Source organism: Ursus maritimus, unplaced genomic scaffold (genome assembly GCF_017311325.1).
Source record: "Ursus maritimus isolate PB19 unplaced genomic scaffold, ASM1731132v1 scaffold_5, whole genome shotgun sequence".
NCBI classification, from domain to species: domain Eukaryota; kingdom Metazoa; phylum Chordata; class Mammalia; order Carnivora; family Ursidae; genus Ursus; species Ursus maritimus.
The window spans coordinates 26283032-26303831 of NW_024426663.1; the positions used below are offsets into that span (position 1 = coordinate 26283032).

Genomic DNA, 20800 nt, shown 5'->3' on the forward strand with positions numbered 1-20800 from the left:
CACCTCTGGAATATTTATTCACCCTTTTAGACTTTTCTGACAACCATTTTGCTTTCCTTATTCCCTAGAGATATTGACAGCCAGTGAAATCATTCTCACTCATATTGTAGAAGAAAAGCAGTGTTTGGATGCAAATCCTCAACTTGGAAATCTTGTGTTTTCCTTAGATTTACGTGGGGAAAATGTTAATAAATGGCACAAGAACAAAGATTTTAATACTTTGCAGGTTTTGATTCCCATGTTTAGTTTAAATTAAATTTGTTTAAATTAAATTAAATTAAATTAATTTATTTGAGAGAGAGAAAGAGAGAGCAAGTCGGGGGGGGAGCAGAGGGAAAGGGACAAGCAGACTCTGAGCTAAGAGCATGGAGCCCCGTGCGGGACTCGATCTCAAGACCCTGAGATCATGACCTGAGCTAAAATCAAGAGTCGGATGCTTAACTGACTGAGCCACCCAGGCACCCCTCCAACTATTTTATTTGTGAAATACATATTTTTCACATCTTTCTGCTTAGGAACAAAGAGACTGTGTAAATCTAAACCATTACTCATGATGATAAATCCACCACGTTTCAAGGATAATACTTTGATAGCAAGCTTAATAGGTGTAGAGGTGAGAGCAAATGAGAAGCTCCTTAGCCACTAGCATTTCCACTTGTACAGAGAGGAAGTCCGTTATCTGTGGAATTCCAGAATTTTCTGCCCTTGGCCCTCATGGGAATCAGGGAACAAGTTCAGTGGGTCATCAAAAAAGCTTAATAAAGAAGTCAAATGAAATTCCTCCAGCTAAGAGCAAATTAAGTATTGCTATGAATCTTACCTACTTAAAAAGCCTAATTTCTCCTCTAAGACATAGGTCCACATTTTCACATGATAAATGTCATGTCATCATAGTATCAGCCAAAAGCATTTGCTTAGTCCTTTTTTTCTTTTTCTTTTTTAAAGATTTTATTTATGTATCTGATAGAAAGAGACAGCGAGAGAGGGAACACAGGCAAGGGGAGTGTGAGAGGGAGAAGCAGGCTTCCCACGGAGCAGGGAGCCCGATGCGGGGCTCAGTCCCAGGACCCTGGGATCCTGACCTGAGCTGAAGGCAGATGCTTAATGGCTGAGTCACCCAGGCACCCCTGCCGAGTCTTAATAATATATGAGATGAACTTCTACATAGAGTTGTATTTAGATGCTTTAGGAAATTGAGTTGAAATTTTGAATTTAACTCATCACTAGTTTTGGATCCATAGTCACATACATGCCATGGATTAGATATATATTTTTTTCTTATGCAGGATATGACGTAGCATATTGCATAGATTATGCATTAATATATACTTAAAATATTAGAAGAAAATAATAGTTTAAAATTTTAATTTATCAAGGGTTTATAGAGGTCTTTAACCTTGTTATTTTCTAAATTAGCTAAGTGATTTGTCTACTCTCCTGCAAAGCCAAGCATGGATTAATTGCAGAATGTGAACTCATGTTTTGGTCATAGTGCAGCTTTGTTGTTGTTGTTATGATATAACTATTTTTTTTTCAAATATTAGGATGGTATTGTAGCAGTTCCAATATACTGTATGAGTCAAATAACTAGTGCAAAACATAGTTTGGATTTTCTACAAAAAGATAAACTTTTGAATTATTTTTCCTCTCTGTGATCACATCTTGGGTAAAAACATACAGATACTTATAAAATAGATGAAATGTGTTTAACATGAATATCATAGCACTAAAAATAAATTTTTTAATTTTTATACTTTGAATTTTTTAATATATTTCAGATTATTTTTGACTTAATTATGAAACTCTCCTAATGAGTAGGATTTTTTAAATTGAAAATTTGCCTTATTTTTATGATGAGTATTCTTTATTATTAGTATCTCATAGCTTTCTGGTGGCTACCTTACCTGTATGGTCTTTGAGATTATGAATACACAGAAAAGAATCAACATTTGTTTTAGTCACTGTAAAATGGTACCTAGAACAGGGCTGGCCAGGGGTAATTTTTTTTTTCCTCAATTTTTTTCAAATTGTGGCAAAATGCACAAGACATAAAATTCATAACCCACTTGATGTAGACATAAAATTCACCATCTTAACTATTTTTAAGTGTATATTTCAGTGTTATTAAATACATTCATAATGTGCAACCATCACCACCATCCATCTCCGTAACTCTTGTAAAACTGAAACTCTATATCCATTAAACAATAACTCCCTATTCCCTGCCCTTCCAGCCACTGTCAACCATTACTCTGTTTTCTTTCTTCATGATTTTTGAGTACTTGTATAAGTAGAATCATATAGTATTTGTCTTTTAGAGACTAGCTTATTTCACTTAGCATAATGTCCTCATGGTTAATCCATGTTGTAGCATATGTTAGAATTTCCTTCCTTTTACAGGCTGAATAATTTTCCACTGCACTTATATACTGCATTGTCTTATCCATCCATGGACACTGGGATTACTTCCATGTTTTAACTATTGTGAATAATGCTGCTATGAACCTGGGTATATGAATATCTCTTGAGATTTTCAATTCTTTTGGGTATAAACCCAGAAATGGAAATGCTCGATCAGATGGTTAAATCAATTCCTAAGTATTTACTCTTTTTGATGCACTTGTAAGTGGAATTGTTTTCTTAATTTTTCTTTTTGCTAGTTCATTGTTAGTTTATAGAAACACAACTCATTTTTGTATATTGATTTTATATCCAGCAACTTTACTGAATCCATTTCTTTGGTTCTAACATTTTTTTGGTGGAGTCTTTAGTAATTTCAGTCTTCTTTCTCTCTCTCTCTCTTTTTAGTTCATTTAGCTCTAAAGGTTTTTCAAGTTTATTGATCTTTTCGAAGAACCAACTTTTGGTTTTATTAATTTTCTCTGTTGTTTTCCTTTTCTCTATTTCATTGATCTCTGTTCTAATCTTTATTATCTCCTTCTACTAACTTTGGGTTTAATTTGTTCTTTTCTAGTTCCTTAAGTTTTAAAGTTAGGTTGTTGATGTAAGATTTATCTTGTTTTTTAAATATATTTATAGCTTTAAATTTCCCCCTAGTGTTGCTTTTGCTATGTCCCATAAGTTTTCGTATTTGTGTTTTCATGTCATCTCTAAGTATTTTTTAATTTCCCTTGTGATTCTTTTTTGATCCATTGGGAATTTGTGCTAATTTCACAAATTTGTGACTTTTTTAGTTTTCCCTCTGTTATTCATCTCTAACTTCATCCCATTGTGGTGAGAGAAGATATTTTGTATGACACCTATCTTTCCAAATCAACTGAGACTTAATGTATGCTCTAACTTATGGCCTATCCTGGAAAATGCTTCAATTACACTTGAGAAAAAGGTCTATACTTGTTGCTGGGTGGAGTGTTCTGCATATATCTATTAAGTCTAGTTAGTTTATTGTGTTGTTTAATCCCCGTTTCCTTGTTTATCTTCTGTCTGGTTGTTTTATTCAGTATTAAGAGTGGAGTATTAATGTCTGTAACTATTATTGTAAAACTGTGTATTTCTCCCTTTGGGAAATGTCTTCAAAGGGTATATTTCTTTATCTTTATTCAAGGAGATCATGCATAAGTAATGTAGAATTGTCAGAAATATACCATATATGAAGTTATCCCATTTTAGTTATCCCATTTTAGTAAATTGTTTTATTATCCCTCATCTTGATCTTGTAAACTTTTGGCCTCCAATTATCCATAAAGGGAAACCAAAAAATAGAAATAGAATAACATTACTGTTCCAGGATAAATACTTAATTTAATTATATATCTATGTATAATCATTTATTTATAGTTATTTAATAACTTTTAGGCTATAGTCTAATAATAAATTAATAGTTTTCTCCCGGTCCGCTTTGTAAGACAGCATTTTAAAAGTAATAATGTAATAATTTTCAAGAAGGATCTTACAACATTTGTTAGGAAATTAGTGAATAAGAAGAGATATTAAGGTGTTTGTTATAATACTGCACATAATATTCTCTGATTAAACTTAGTACAATTTAAAGACTACCATTAAAAAATTTTGGTTTTAAGAGCTTTGAAGTTCCTGAAGAACATGAAAATAGAATAATTGCAATATACTATAATTCATAACCCACTTGATGCAGGTAGAAAACTTTTAGCTGTATCTTTGTGTATCTGTAATTCTTAAGTCCAAAAAGGGACATAGGAAGCCCAAGTACAACTTTTAATTGATTTCCTTCTCCTGAAAGAATTGAAGTTTACTCGTATTATTTTTCTTTGTTGTTTTCTTTATTTTCCTTGCTTATTACAGAAACTTAAAAGGAAATTAAATGCCAATATTCAATCATTCATATTTTTCACCTTTGAAGATAATCTTATTTTACTGAACTACTTGTGTCATAAGGCCTACAGAATGTTTTCACTTTACTGGGGAGAGGGAGATTCAGACTGAGTCTTTAAGGGTCAAACCAAAGAGGCCAGGTTTAATTCACTGAGGTTTTTGTTTTTGTTTTTAAGATTTTTATTTATATACTTGATAGAGAGCAAGCAGGAGAGCACAAGTAGGGGGAGCAGCAGAGGGAGAGGGAGAAGCAGACTCGCTGCTGAGCAGGGAGCCCGATGCGGGGCTCGATCCCAGGACTCTGGGATCTCGACCTGAGCCAAAGGCAGACGCTTAGCCCACTGAGCCACCCAGGCATCCCATAGTTTACCGAGGTTTTATTGTACCATTGTTACCTGTGCCCTTGGTACAATGACCTGACCTAACAATATGTATGCATATTAAGCTTTTATGCAAGCTAATCTTAGTGTTGATTATATTATTGGTAGTATGCTTACTCTCTATGTCAGATGCTCTGTTTATGTTATATAATTTAATTTTCTCAACAACCCCATTTTATAGAGAGGAGGATTGTGTTTCTGATCTGTTTAAGTAACTTGAGCTAGTAATTAATTGGCAGGGCTGGCTTTGTCTGAGATATATCCTGTTCCAAAACCTGTGCTTTTAACTACTTGATTTAGTCTACTTTCCAATTTTTTTAGAATGAAAAATGTATACTAAAAAAAGTTTTCTGTTATCAGTGTAATTGCCTTTGTTTGTTGCCAGTATTTCTAGACATTTGTTTTCCTGATTTTTTAATCATTTGCTTATGCTCATTGTTAATTTTATAGTTGGAAGGATGATCAGAGACATAAGTTTTGTAAGCGGTGTAATTATTTTTTCCAATCAGTTCCACCTTGCTTATCCCCATTGTTCTTGAATAGAAGGGAAAAAAGAGAGAGCATGGACTTTTTGAATTTTCAAAATTACTAACCTATTTTGGTAATTGCAAGAGCAAACAAAAGGATGTTTTAAGAACATATATTTGTTTGAACAATGTGATTTAATGGTCTGGATATTGGTCTGGTAGTTGGACAACAAAATTATCTTGAAAAAAATAATGAACCACTTTATTCCTTAATGGTTAAATTAGGATAATATTTACTATTTTTGTCTTCATGGGAAAGTTGTGAAAATATTATAATTATTTCAATCATGTGTTTAAGTGATGTAAACAGACAATTAAGAATGACAGTTTAAAATTTTTAAAAACTATTTTATCCTTTTAGAAAAAATCTTAGCATTTCTGAAAAAGCTAGATTATACCCTATTATTGCAGGAAGAACCTTGCCTGAATTTAAATCTTTCAAAGAAATATTTGTCTTGAAGAAGAAAACACATTTCATATAAAGAATAATACATGTCTTCTGTTTTTGGAATTGTGATCTCTCATCTGATGTTATATGATTTTCTTAATGTTACCATAATTACTTTTTTAGTGTATTTTGGGATCTCTACTGTGCAGCTCCAGAAAGACGGGAAACATGTGAACATTCAAGTGAAGCAAAAGCCTTCCATGATTATGTGAGTTAATGTATAATTTTACTAAGTTATATTATCAGTTTTCTTTTTAACTGCTCCTCTTGAAAAATGCATTGGACCATCTATTCTTTTCTTTTGGTTTTAAGAAATTGGTTTTTTTTTTCTTGAGAAATAGGGTTATAACTTTAAAAGTGAAATACAAATGAGTGTTTAAGTCTTGTTGAAAGCTTAGGATAAGAGATTAATCCTAAGGCCAAGTTATTAAAGGTTTTTTTTTTTAAATCTTTAAACATTCCTGATTTGTAAAATTTCAGATTTATAGAAATTAAATAATAATTCCTTATTCCTCTAAAGGAGTCATAAGAATTCTGTAAATGATAAGTTTCTCTTTTTCGCATAAGATTGAAAAAATATGTCATGATATTATAGTTTTCTTTTTTGTACCTTTTGATTACACATCATAAAGCTAAATATATTTTAAATCTTTAAACATTCCTGATTTGTAAAATTTCAGATTTATAGAAATTAAATAATAATTCCTTATTCCTCTAAAGGAGTCATAAGAATTCTGTAAATGATAAGTTTCTCTTTTTCGCATAAGATTGAAAAAATATGTCATGATATTATAGTTTTCTTTTTTGTACCTTTTGATTACACATCATAAAGCTAAATATATCTGTTACACTGAATTCATTTCTACAAATAAAATTTATTGTGAATTAAAGGAAACACAAGAGAGCAAAAAGATTCTGTGTAAAAATGAAAATTGTATTAAAATTAAAAAAAATTTTTTTTTTAATTCTTAAGGACAGTGGACTGTCCCTGGCTAGGTGATGTATACTGAGCATTTTGTTAGAAGATCTACAAATGTGATTTTAGAAAGTTGATGGTATGAGGAAGTAGAGTTGTAGAAAAAAGGAGGGAAAAAACCAAGATTTTTTAGGGGAAAAATTGCATATAAGATGGTATTGTGAAGGGGCTGGGAAATGCAGAATTGGGCATAAAGGAAGGACAGCTTGAGTTTGGGAGGAGGGAAATCCAGTGTCCTTAGTTTGGAGGAAGTGGAAATGGGGCTTGAACCTGAAGTTATTTGATAGTAACTATCTAAAACTTAACCAGGTTGGTAGAAGGGAAACATCATTCTGTGTGAATAGCCTTAAAAACCAGAACCAGGGCTCAAAAGGGAAAAAAAGACCTTGTTCTTCCAAAGGACATACTTCAGCCTTAGACTAAAGAGTAGAAATAGCCAGGACAATACAGCCCCAAAAGTAGCACAAGTAAAAGTGTGCAGACAGAAGAGAAGTAAAAGTCTTGGGCATCTGGAGGCACTGTGTAGTACTTTAACCTTGGGCTAAGCTGAGTGAAGTGACTGCTCATGCTTGCCTCATCTGATATTGATTATATTCATAAAGCTTGCTATGCAGTAAACAATAATAGCTCTTGGGGGTAATGTGAGGCATGTAAAGAAAAAGTAGAGAAAAGTCAGATGAAGCAGGGCCCAGGATACAGGATTTATCTGGACAATCTTGTTTTCCATTTTTACTCTTGGGTGATGGCGGAAAGTAGGGCAGAAACCCAACCATGAAGATTATAAGGAATTTGGCTAGAATGGGATACTCCATCTTATCTATATCTTACACCAAAAAGACATGCCGAGGTTTGGCCTCCTAGTCTTGGGAAACGTTTTTTAAACACTAATTTTGACGACTAGGTGGCGTTACATAGTGCCAGTGTTCCACTCCAAAGGACCATAATATTTGTGAATCAACATTTTAGGAAATTAATTGTATAAATACTTCTTTATGATTCCATTGTACAGAAAGATGCACCCGGCTGTTTACCATGGAGATCTTATAGGGAATACTGAACTAGTGTAGATTTCTTGGAACCACTAGATAAATCATCGTCATTTTCAGAGCCTCATCATATTCGTCATATACATGTTGCATTCATAAGGCAATTTCAATATTTCAGAGAGTATTCACACTTATTAGCTTTAGAAACCCACTTAAATATTTCAGGTTTTTAAAAAATGAGCTAGAGATATGAGTGAAATTAGAATAGCTTTTCAAGGAAGAATAATCCCTTAGCATGTAATTTGGTCCTAAGATATTGTTGTTTAGAAAAAATTATTTGGATTTTATAGTCCATTATGGATATTAGCACATGCTTTATCATGTGGTTTATAACTTTATCTTAAGTATTAGTTTTAAGAAATTTGATTTATTTTTAGGTAGCATTTTTATTATACCTTTAAGCCAGTTTATTTTCAGTGGTAATATATCTCCAAAATTTTCTTTTAAATGGAGGTTTGTGAAAGGGTTTGACTTACATAATTTCATGTTATAATTGGATTTTTAGAAATACATTTTTTGATAATTTTCATGAGTAGGATTTCCTGACTTCTTAATTGTGACAGTTTCTGAAAATTATCAACATAATTCATGTTTGATGTGTAGATATAAAAGTTTGAACGACTCAGGGAAGAAAATGGGAAACAGGAAAAAATAACAAGATTGTGGTAAAATCCAGAATGTTATATTTCTATATTAGAGTTCATGATGGAACCATTTCTATAATAGTAATCAGTATGTATACCGACTGAATTTTAAGGTAGCTCTCAAGGGAGCATTCTGAAAAATATTTTCTTCAATAGTTTCATCTTTAGAATAAAAAAATACTTGCATATAAAATTCCCATATGTTTAAAAAAGTACTCTTGTTATTTTATAGTCTTTGTTTATGTATAAGATTGAATGGATAATGAAATGTAGACTTTTTTTTTGAAGAAATGATAGAGGCATGATGAGGTAAATAATGAATAATCTTTTTAATTGAAAAATAGGCTAAAATGTTAACAGTGATTACCTTTTAATGTTGGAATTATGCATGACCTTTTTGGTCACTATATATTTCTTTATTTTCCAAATATCTTTCATTAACATTAATTTTATATTCAGGAAATTTACTTTAAAATAGATTAAAATTTACCTTTCAGTGAATTACAGTATCTCTTTTGGAAATAGAAAATAAAGAACTTAGTAAAATAAAATTTATATTTGAGGTGGTCCTGTGTTTATAGGCTGCAGGCATTTAGCATCTCTTATGAGAGACATTTGTTTTTTGTATGTGTACCTATTAAGGAGGAGATCTATAAACTGAATAGATGTAACTTTTAGCCATTGTGTACTTTTTATTTTTTATTTATTTTTTAAAAGATTTAATTATTTGAGAGAGAGAGAGAGCGTGTGAGTGTAAGCTATGGGGAGGGGCAGAGGAAGAGGGAGAAGCAGACTCTTGGCTGAGCAGGGAGCCAGACACAGGACTCAATCCTAGGACCCTGAGATCATGACCTGAGTACAAGGCAAACGTTTAACTGACTGAGTCACCCAGGCGCCCCCATTGTATACTTTTTAATAAAATCTTTTTTTTTATATATATAATTATTATCCCAGAAACATTTATAGCTTTTGGGTTAATTTTGTTTTCTGACCATTGCTTCTAGATTATGGATTTTTGTCACTTTACTATTTTATTTGCCAAATGGTTATAGATATCCTTTCCTTCAACAGTTAATATCCTTTCCTTCAAAAAAATCACCCTGTTCATACTTACTGTGAGAAAAAGCAAAAAAAAAAAAAAAAAAAAAAAGAGAGAGAGAGATAAGTAAGATAGTAAGAGATGAGTAAAACCTTGATCTTCTTGCATTTATATTTTAAAACATATTAACTTAAATATTTAGCATCTATACACAATGCTATATGTAAACTCATGATACATTTGGAAATCAACAGTTGATAGTGTATACAGATGCACTTTTGGATGACAAAGGTATAAAAAACAGAAGGAAATTATTACAATTATACAAGTTAGGATAATGGTTATTTATGGGAAGTGGAAAGAGGTTATGATTGGGAATGGGACTCATGGAAAGGGCTTTTGAGATAATTGGCAAAATTCTATTTTGCCTGACCATGGTGATGGTAACTTTATAATAACCATGTGTTTGCTTTATAATATTTCATAAAATTCCATAATTTATTTTTTTCTATATTTGTATTTTTAAAAATTTTTAAATAACAAGATTTTAAAATATAGTTAAGATAATTAGCTTTAGAAAATAAATATACACAGTAGTTTCTCATGTGTTTATGGGTATTACTATAGTTCATCTTTGAGGCCTGATGGCAGCAAATAAAAGGATGATCTCCAAACAAATCTGTTTGATTCTTCTCTGCTATGACAGATACTGTGAAATATGTCTACCTGTTGATTTTCTAGAAGGGAGTAGAGAATAAGATCAGAAATGTTGGAGGAAATTTTAATAATTAGGAATTTATCTTATATAATAGAGATTTTAGTGTAGAAACATTATTTTGCCACATGGCTAGGTGATATCTAACTTGGACCAGTTATTTTTACCCTGAGTGAGAAGTAGGTTCATCTGAGCTGTAAAATTATTATTAGATACTACAATATTATCATTAAAAAGTAAACGATTATCTTACATGATTAAAAATAATACCTACTAACTTGGAAAGTTTATTGAACCAGCTTTTATTTTCTCCCTATTGGTATGTTTTTATTTTACCCTGAAATCACAGGCAGTGCTTTTATGTGAAGTTAATTAACATTTACTAGATTTTTTTTCCTGCTTCAGATTAACATAGAGTTGTTTTATTTAACAATTTATTTGTAATTTCATTCATTTCCTAAGAAAAGTATCAATATATACTACTAAACTTAATGAGAAATGTATACAGCAATTATAATTTTAGTTCTTTGGTGTGAATGAAGATTCCTTAATTGTCCTAAAGCAATGATAGAGCCAAAATATATTATTGCTTTAGTGTGGTAGTAATGAAATCACATTATTAGAATGAGCTCTTTGAGAGCAGAGAATTAGATTTATTCTTCCCTGGGGTCTGTCAAATAATAGATGTTCGATAAGTGTTAACAATGCGGTGGTCTGTAAGTTTGGGAGACTGGAGATGTTTTAAATTATTCAGATGTTCAGATAAAGTGATAGGCTTTAATCATAATTGTTGATAACATGTGGCTGATTTTGTACTCTTGCCTAAGAGAATGTTTATAACATCTAAAAAGGATTATGTTATAGGTATATAGTGATGCACTACTTTTTAAAAATGATATACAACATGTGATATTTTGTAAATAAAATAATAAGAGAATAATGTTTTTATTCATATCTCATGAAAATTGTTTTTGCAGATCATCATATATTATTTAGGAAAATACTTCTGTAGAAAGTATAGTGTAGTGAATATAGTCAATAATATTGTAATACCTCTGTCTGGTGACAGATGGTAACTACACTTATTGTGGTGAGCATTTTGTAATGTATGTAAATGTCAAATCACTATTTTGCCCATCTGAAACTAATACAATATTGTACGTCAACTGTACTTCAATTAAAAAAATTTTTTTTTATAAAAAGAAAAAAAAGAAACTATTGCACAGAGTTAAGTACACCCTTGGCTGTGTTAACGTCTTCTGTGTACTTCCCTAATATTCTTGTACATTAGATTTTTATAATGGGATGTTTTCTCTAATGATCTTTGAGCTTCCTCAAGGAATAGGCTTTGTCTTATTTATCTTTTTCATCCCCTGTGCCCGGCATGGTGCTGGACATGAGATGTTCAAATTATGTTTGGTGTTTATATAAATGAATGGTAAATAAAATATTATCTAATAAGTATTTGTTATTTCTTATTTTAATATATCTGGATATGTAGTTGCAGGAAGGTCATTTAATACTACCTTTATTCATTTTGTATTTCAAAACAAATTTAGATAAGACAGTAATCTGTAAAGACATAACAAATGAATCAGAGCAGGTAGCAAAGGCTTTATATCTCAGGAGACACGGCACCGGGAATCTAGCCATGAACAAAACAGATATTATCCCCATTCTCATGGGCTACCATCTAGCAAAAGAGACTGCTTCCCAAGAAGTTTGAAATATCAAGTAGTAAAATACATGGAGATACATATTATAGTCTTATATTGCTTGATCAATCAGAATTTATATGTATATGTAAGAATATGGAGAGAGATGGCAAGTACACGTGTAACTTCTGATGTGTGTTTAGATTTTGTCATATAGTAGCCATAATTAGTAAATGCTCAAATGAATGTATCACATTAGGCCATAGTCCTCCTAAACAGTCCATGTAAACTAGAGTCTTAATAGGCTAGGAACAAATAGAGTTACATTTAAAATCCATTAAAGATGGTAAAAACTGTTATAGGTGTGTATTAATATTGATCAGTCAATATACAGGCTTTTCTTCACGTCAGTAGGTAGGGACGTAATAAGATTCACTTTTCACCTTATCTGCTGTATAGTTTCTACCACTATTTTCATTTCTTATAGGAACCAGTTTAATTTCTTTTGCCACGTATAAACCTTATAAACACTTTATATTCTTTCTAGCTTAAGGTGTTTGTTTATTTTTTGTTTTTGTGTAATTGTTAATTTGAAGAAGCCCATCCACCACTTCACCTGTGGTGTCCCAGCTTGTCACTGTGCCTAGGATAGCTTCTGGGTGGCTTCTAAGTCCTGCTGATAACAGTCTCAGCTATGTTTCCAATTTCTTTTGATCCTGGGATTCCCTATAGGGCAGTAAGTTATGTCAGTCATTTGACAGAAAACATGAATAAAGGTAGACAAAGAAACTATAAAGATTGTGGAAGGATTCTACTTAAAAATCTTTTACAGCATAATTTATAGCATTATGTAGATATTACAAAATCCTTAAGTAAATGAAGAAACTAATATGGAAAAGAGAGAAGCAGAGCAAGGATGATTTGTTTCATTGTGGAAAATAATATATTTTTTCAAAGTATATGGTTTAAAGGGACTTCATCCTAACTCCCGTTCCTCACACTGATGCGTTCGTTTTTTTAAAAATCTAATTTCTGGTGAATGTGAAAAGATGAATATGGCAAGATCTTTATTCTTTACTATTTTTTGATGCTGATGTTACACTGCCTATGATTATGTTGCCAATAGAGTCCTAACATAAAAACAAAACCCAATAGAAATATGATATTCTTTCAAAAATAATACATATTTCTAATGTACTATTAGAGATAGGAAATTCATAAATTTAAAAGTTATATGAAATAAGTTATTTTGGAGATCTATAAAAAGAGAAGTGAAATATATCTAAATACCTTAGATTTGTGGTGTTATATTTCTATAGCCACTTTGTTTACTTTTCATAGATTATACAACTTGATTTAAAATTACTCTATTTGGGGGTGCCTGGCTGGTTCAGAGAGTAGAGCATGTGACTGTTGATCTCAGGGTTGTAAGTTTGAGCCCCAGGTTGGGTATAAAGATTATTTAAAAATAAAATCTTTTTTTTTTTTTTTAAGATTTTATTTATTTATTTGACAGAGAGAGACAGCCAGTGAGAGAGCGAACACAAGCAGGGGGAGTGGGAGAGGAAGAAGCAGGCTCATAGCGGAGGAGCCTGATGCGGGGCTCGATCCCAGAACACTGGGCTCACGCCCTGAGCCAAAGGCAGACGCTTAACCACTGAGCCACCCAGGCGTGCCTAAAAATAAAATCTTTAAACAACAACAAAAAGGCCAGAAAAATAATAGCTCTATTTTGGACAACTTAACTTCATGAAAGTCTTGTTTTTATTTCTTTCCCCTTTGATATGAGGGAAGGAAATTAAAAATACTGGCAAAACTCATGCTTCATTTACCCCAATCTAGTTTTCAATTATTCTTGTGTCTTGGATTTTGTGGGCATTGGTAGTGAGTTTAGGGGTCCACATCTCTTTAAAATAAAAAAGTGCCTCACACATTTAGGTATTGTATCTTTGAATATATATTAGAAATTTAAGTAATAATTAAAAGAAATAATGGACAGGGCTATAAATGATGTGACATACTGTTTTGTACGAATAAGAATGCATTATTGGTTTTCAGACTTCATGAGGTGTTTATAAATTTGATTGCATTTATTTTGAATATTAAGGGGTTCCCCCCGACACACATATTTATTTGACTTGATACTTTCCCCTGTCTCTTGGGTTTGAAACCACAAACAACTACTATTATAATACAGGGAATTATCTGTAGGCAGCCACAGTAGATAGATATCAAAGATAGTTCTCAAAGCTCAGGTGCTTTTGAATCTTTGAACTCTCCAAAAGGAAATTCTCGGAATCTCTTCAAAGAGAAGGTACAGATTTTTTTTAATGTGGTTTTATGATTTTTCTTATCAAAGTCAAACTTAACTTTAAAATATTTGTGATATATTATGTTAAGATATCTAGATTTTTAAAGAAGAGGAAAGGGGTACAACTACTAATAAATGTGATTCTAAGCAGATTATCACTGAGAGAAGTGATTTTTGATAGATATAACTTAGAATCATTCTATCATCACTTTCTTGAGAACCCATTTATATACAAGTTACTTTGAGGCTATGTGAGAGGCAGAGACATAAATATTTCTCTTGCTAGGGGTTCATAATGTGGAGAGATATATGAGCTGTATATTATGAGTATAATGTAGATGATAACTGTTATACTGTATGACTTTAAACACTCTGAATGTGCACTGACTTTGAATGATAATTAGGATTTAGATGAGAAGAGGTGTGTGTGGGAAGGTATATCAGAGAAACGGGCTGACATTGGAAAAATATAAGGTATATTTAGGCAATAGTAAGCAAAGCTGTTTGACTATAGAGTAGAAAAATGAAACACAGGATTAATGCTTGGCCAACAGTAGAATTTTGAAACTGTAAGAACACAATGAAATTATCCTTTTCATTGGTTTCATGCTGAGTTTCCTGGACTCTTGGCCTAGGAGTGAGAACACCCTACCAGAGGGGATCGTGGTCTCTTCTGTTTTAACTAAAGCAGCTTAGTTCTCTTTTCCCATTTCTTTCTGTTTTCTCTTTCTAATTAAATGGAAAAAATCTCCCTGTAAGTCATTACCCATGCCATAAATGAATCTTCTCTTTATCCCCATGATTGTTCTCCTTTATCTCTGACTGGTCATCCAAACCAGTCAATTCCATTGCCTAAACATTTCTTACGCATGTCTTATCCTCTCTAATCCCATTGCAGATGCTTCAGTTCAAGTCTTTATCATGTTGCAACAGCCTTACCACACTGTTTCTGCATCTGTCTTCCTTTACCCCCTCAGGTTCAAGAACTCTTTCTTAAGGGTTCTTCACAAGACTCTTGAATAAGCATCTATGTCTCCCTCGGTCTCTCTCTTTCTGTGTCTTTGGTATATTGCCAGTGTCAGAATCCAGAACAATCCAAAAACTTAAAATAAAAAAGTTGAAAAATGCTTACTTGGTCCAACCTACTTAGTTTACTGGATAGGGAACTTGGTACCCAGAGAGGTAAAGGATATGCCATTGCTTAAAAGTTGTATGAGGTTTTGCCAAGAAAATTCAGGTTTTCCAAATGTTCCCTGAGTACTTTTCAGCTATCCTGGATGAAACTTCTGTTATGTCTGCAATAGAGAATCATTTTTTGAGCTTACTCAAAATGTAGTGAATTATATTTTAGGATGATTAACGTGAGGGCATTATATGAGAGGAAGCAAAGAAAGGAAAGGACTAAATGTAAAGACCGGAAGGAGGCTAACCTAATAGTCTTGGTATCAGCTGAAAAGCCCTCACATTAGGGTGGCGGCAATTGAAGATGAAAATGAAGGATAAAAAAGATGAGTTTTGAGAATCAAGGAAGAGAGAAAAGTTTTGAAATTTTTAGTTAATGTGACTGATGAACCGAGCCTTATGATACCATTAGCAGAAATCTGAAATTTGGAAGGAAGAACATAGAGAAAGTAGGTTCAACTGTAAGAGTGGCTTAAATAGAGAGAATAAGGGTAAATTAAGAATTGAGGCCTGGGGATAGACATTTGGGGGGAAAATGCTCACATTTAGAGGGTGATGGGAAGGAAGGTGCTAGCATTAAGACCACTGAGAGGTAAATACTTATCACACTGGATAGACTCAGATAGCTTGACTGGTGTGTTCTACAAAGCCCAGCAAATTTCCTGAGTCAATTCACTATTTCAGCGTGCTTCCAATTTGAGCTCTAGGGCAGCTAATAAAATTTGTTTGGTGTTAATGTATTATGTTGAGTTCCTAAGATACTCAAAAGCTGTTTATGGTTTTTGAAGCAAAACTTGAGACTCAAACTATGTCAATGCCTGAATGATCTTTATAGGCCACAATTTCATTTTAGAAAGCATCATGTATTGTATAGGGGAGAGAGTAGATTCAAATTTAGGAGGAAAACTAAATGGACTTAAATGATCCATGACTTCTCGAAGTTTTTGAAACTTAGATTAAGAGGTAGGGAAATCTGTCTATATTAGCCCTCTTTCTTCATTACAACTTTTTTTTAACAATCATGTATTGAATTGCCTGTTAAGTAAAGAGCAGTGTGAAAGTTTTCATACCTTAGGGAGATAAGCATATATAAATAAGGCTTGTAAAAATATATCATGTTCGTTTTTGTAGTCTAGTGGCTTATACTTAATTGGTACTCAATTAATATTTGATGAGGGTATGTATATTCTTCAGGCATGCTATTTCTAAACTAAGTTCCCTACTTCCATGGGAACATTGTACTGCTCATATGTGATCGATTCAATATTGCCTCTTCTTACTTTCCCATAATTATTACCTTAGCTTACCCCTCCTATCATCATTATCCTTCCTTTGTCAGCTCTGAGATAAATACAAAAAGAGAGAATAAAGGAAAATATTTCAGAGCTGAAGTCATATTGTAATTTTCATTATGGTCAAAACCCAAATACATAAAGGAAGTGTAAAATCTTTAGATATCGAAAAATTACTTCTATATTGGTTACAATAGGACACTTTAATGTTATGTGTCTTAGAAATTATGGGGATGTTTTCCTTGTGTAAATTTCATCAACACATAGCCACATACACCAGATAACTTCCTTCCTTTTTTCTCTAACCTGGAATATTCTTGCACAAGGACATTGGGAGCTTGCTGTAAATTAAATCTGTACACCTCTCCTATCACAGGTCACCTACCTATATACACTTCTTACCTTTTCCAGACCATAAATATAACCTTTGATCTTTCTTCACTTTTTTCCTTTGTCAGTTTTTCCTTCCATAGGGCCTACTCCTTTCTTAATGTCTAGGATTTTAATTTCATTCACTACAGAGACGTACAGGAAGTAACAATATGGGCACTGGGAGGTTTGCAGAGAATTAGGAATCTTAACAGGATTTTATGTTTGAAATAGAAGTTGACTGGTTTTATCTCCATGTCTACATTCCCGATTATTTATTGACATTTATTTACTTGAGGCGTTGTGGCGAGAGTGAGTGGGCGGGGCATTTTAAGTCTGTTTCGGAATCATTCTTACCTAACTCCTACCTTGACTAGATGAAAGCTCAAGTATAGACCAAGACAGAGTTGAGCTGCTGTTACTGCTGGGTCCTTTAGAACCTATGGTGTGCTTGGAAACCTCTGACTTTCTAAGTGGGCTTTCTTAGAGGGCACAATAATGAATAAGGAGGGCACTTTGCTAGCTGACCCTCAGAGGTTCTCTTCTTGGCTCTTCAGCTGCCTTTTATTGCTGGTTTTCTATCAGCTTGTTCACTTGATGGGACTTGCAGGCTAATTCTACCTTTGAGAGAAACCAGGCTTTTGTGTTTTCAATGAATGTTTGGCATTAGTTTCTTCGGTGCCAATAAAGTTTAATGGCAGGTGTTACTGAGGGAAGCTTTCTTCCTTTTATTACTATCTCTCTTCAGTTGCTCTCAGCCAGCTTCTATATTTTACTGTGTCAAAGTTGTGCATCCAGTTGGGTCATCTACTGATTCCTCTTTCTTTTTTTTTTTTTTAAAGATTTTACTTATTTATTCGACAGAGATAGAGACAGCCAGCGAGAGAGGGAACACAAGCAGGGGGAGTGGGAGAGGAAGAAGCAGGCTCATAGCGGAGGAGCCTGATGTGGGGCTCGATCCCATAACGCTGGGATCACGCCCTGAGCGGAAGGCAGACGCTTAACCACTGTGCCACCCAGGCGCCCCCTGATTCCTCTTTCTTATCTGAGAAGATGCTCATTTCTAGAACAAAAATGATTGCCCTTGCTCAGGGACCTTCCTGCTCCGATTGTTTCCTAGACATTCTTTGAATCAACTCTCGGCTTCTTTTCCAAATTTAAATTCTATTGAACACTAATAAACTTCAGCAGTTTCCAGCAGTGGGAAAAATAGGCTTTCTTCTTACGTCCTTTGCAGAACCAATTGTTCAAATAAAGTTCTACCTCTTTAGTGAGGACTTTCCTAACATTTCCAACCTTAGTTAATTGTCCACCTTATGGATTTAAAATATAAGATCGGCTGTCTGTGCTCTATCTGAATTTCTTTGATACAGGTTATTATATTAAAATATTTTCCCTTTCTTGTTGTTTTTAAAAAATTTTACAGAGTTAAAGTCCTAGCGAGGCTGAATTAAAATGCACAAAAAAATTATGTCAGTAATTTTCCTTGAAGTAAAAAAGAGCCATTATGATTTTTTTTCTTATTTTAGGAAATTTCAGAAGTGATAATTATATATAGTTTTCTGTAATTTAAAGTGTATATTGTTCTCATGGGCTTTTAATATCTATCTGGAACAAAAGCAGCTGTTGCTTACCTTACTCATATCAAAAGACCAGAATAGCAATAATGGGAGGTATTTAGGGAACTAGAATTGATTTATTTGATTTAGATTAAAAAAATTAGGACTTTTAAAGATTGAACTGCAATTTATCTAAAGCCCTTTTAATTAGTTAATTAATTAATTAATTTTTAACCAATAATGGAAGTTAATTAGAAATCTAAAGAAGGAATAATAGATCTTATTATTAAATATTTGTAGAGAAAAAAAATCATGCATGTTTTTCCCTTGAGTAAAGTATAAGTATAAGATAGACACTTATTTTACTCTAGTGGTGCTGTCAAGAATAAAAATATAAGAGCTGACTTTCTGTTGGAAAGAATCCGTGAATTGAGTCAGAGTTAATTTATAAGGTTAACTAGCAATTCAGTTTAGGGTTTTTATTTTTGCAGTTTTTTATTTAAAAAGAGGAAGGCTTTTTTAAAGGAGAATTATCTGAGGATCAGATTTTAAAATAAATAACAAGAAATATAAATTCTACTTAGAAAATAATTTTCAAAAGGTTTAATTCTATATAATGAAAATTAGAGAAAGAAAGAGAAGAGGAATCAGAGGACTTGCAGGCTCTTTAGGAGATTTCTGATATTTAGGAAAGTTCTGAAAGTCAGAGGTTAATTTATATATTAAACTAATGTTCTAATGAGAAAAAAAATGTAGCCCTTAATATATATAGATAATATAGTGATCAAATATATAGGTAAATAGTGATCAAATTTATTTAAAATACTTTGAATTCTTATCACATGAGATCTTTATATCTTTTTAAGTGGAGAAAAAAAATGCTCTTTAATTAAACTGATCCATAATATCAAAAAACAAGTAAAAAGTACATTTTTATTAGATTAAAAGGTTGGAGGAGTTGCTATTAGATTATTCAGATAATATTTTCATTTTCAGTGAAAAATGCAATGTATTTTATAATACATTGTATGTTCAGTGATGTCATTAAAAAGATCTGATCATCAGGGCCTATCTGTATGAAATATTTAAATTTTAAAGCAGTTGACATTTATTTTGTTTTGTATTATGAATTGAAACATTTAATTTTTAAGACCTTTGCTGCCACTTTACCTAGAATTGAGATTATGGTAGCCTTGTGGCCAAATTGAATTTATTCAGCTTATTAAAAATATGAGCAAGACTATGCAAGCTAATGTACCATGTTTATATTTGACAGACATTTAGCTAATAGAGTTTAATTGACCATACCTATCCCCTGTGCCGAGATTTAAAAAAAAGAAAAGAGTTTTACCTTTGGGGCAACTAATAATTTGCAGAATAAAAAAAGGATAATCTGTAACTTCCTATCTGCTAGCCATTTCCAATAATTTTAGAAAGACCTCTCCTCTTTTATATTAAAGCTATTTTTCTGATGGGTTTTCCTAATATTACTTTAATAAGATCAGTACAGAGCATACCACATTTTGTCAAAATTATTTGATGATGTGATAAGAATGTAGCTAAACATTTAAGAATTTCTTCTCAGGTTATAAGGTAAGTGATTTACCAAAAAAAAAAAAAAAAGTCTTATTTTCTGCTGTATCAACACACTGTGCAAAAGCAAGTGGAGATACCACATTTATATTCTTGACCAGTTCAACTGTGAAGATTTTATGTAGTAGCGTCCTTCCTATTAAGTCAATGAGCACCATATTTCATAAGTTCTAGGAGGTCTTTTAATAAAAGGCATGTGTTTTTAAACATTCCTGAAATTGATACGCATCTTATAAACAACTAATAAAGTTTCATATCATGGTCTAATTATTTGGCGGCATTTTCCCTCTTTTTAATGATACATAAGATAATTGTGATCATTGTGAGTTTTAAGATAATGACATCTTATTGATGAGTTATGATTATGATAGATATGTAGTCTTCTCTGGACTTAGAAAATAGTAGTAAATTGTATTTTTGAAATAGTATACTCATCTGTTACACTTTTTGCAGTGTCAGTAGTATAGAGTTTAATACAACATGTTTTGGGGGCGCCTGGCTGGCACAGTTGGTAGAACATGTGATTCTTAATCTCAGGGTCATGAGTTCCAGCCCCACATTGGGTGCAGAGCTTACTTAAAAACAAAACAACATGTTTTTTTCCTCATGGGCAATGTGGCAAATTAGTTTGAATGATGGGATACACATATTTTCATTATCAGTTTCTAATTGTGTGTAGATTGTAAATTGTTTGATAACATTAAACTTTTCAGAAGGACATTCAGAGTCTTATTTGTATATGCTCATTATGTA

The 20800-nt window shown here is 32.4% G+C and overlaps 1 protein-coding gene across 11 annotated transcripts in view; it reads left to right on the forward strand.

Annotated features, from left to right (window-relative positions):
- The window catches only part of SSBP2 (single stranded DNA binding protein 2), a 278964-nt gene that overhangs the window by 94527 nt on the left and 163637 nt on the right, over nucleotides 1–20800 (forward strand). For all 11 annotated transcript variants that reach the window (XR_005832453.1, XM_008711041.2, XM_008711042.2 and 8 more), the window contains exon 4: nucleotides 5790–5874. Coding sequence is in view for 10 of the 11 variants with exons in the window: in XM_008711041.2 (XP_008709263.1) it covers nucleotides 5790–5874 (85 nt within the window). In the remaining variant the exon portion in view is untranslated. The remainder of the gene's footprint in view (nucleotides 1–5789; nucleotides 5875–20800) is intronic.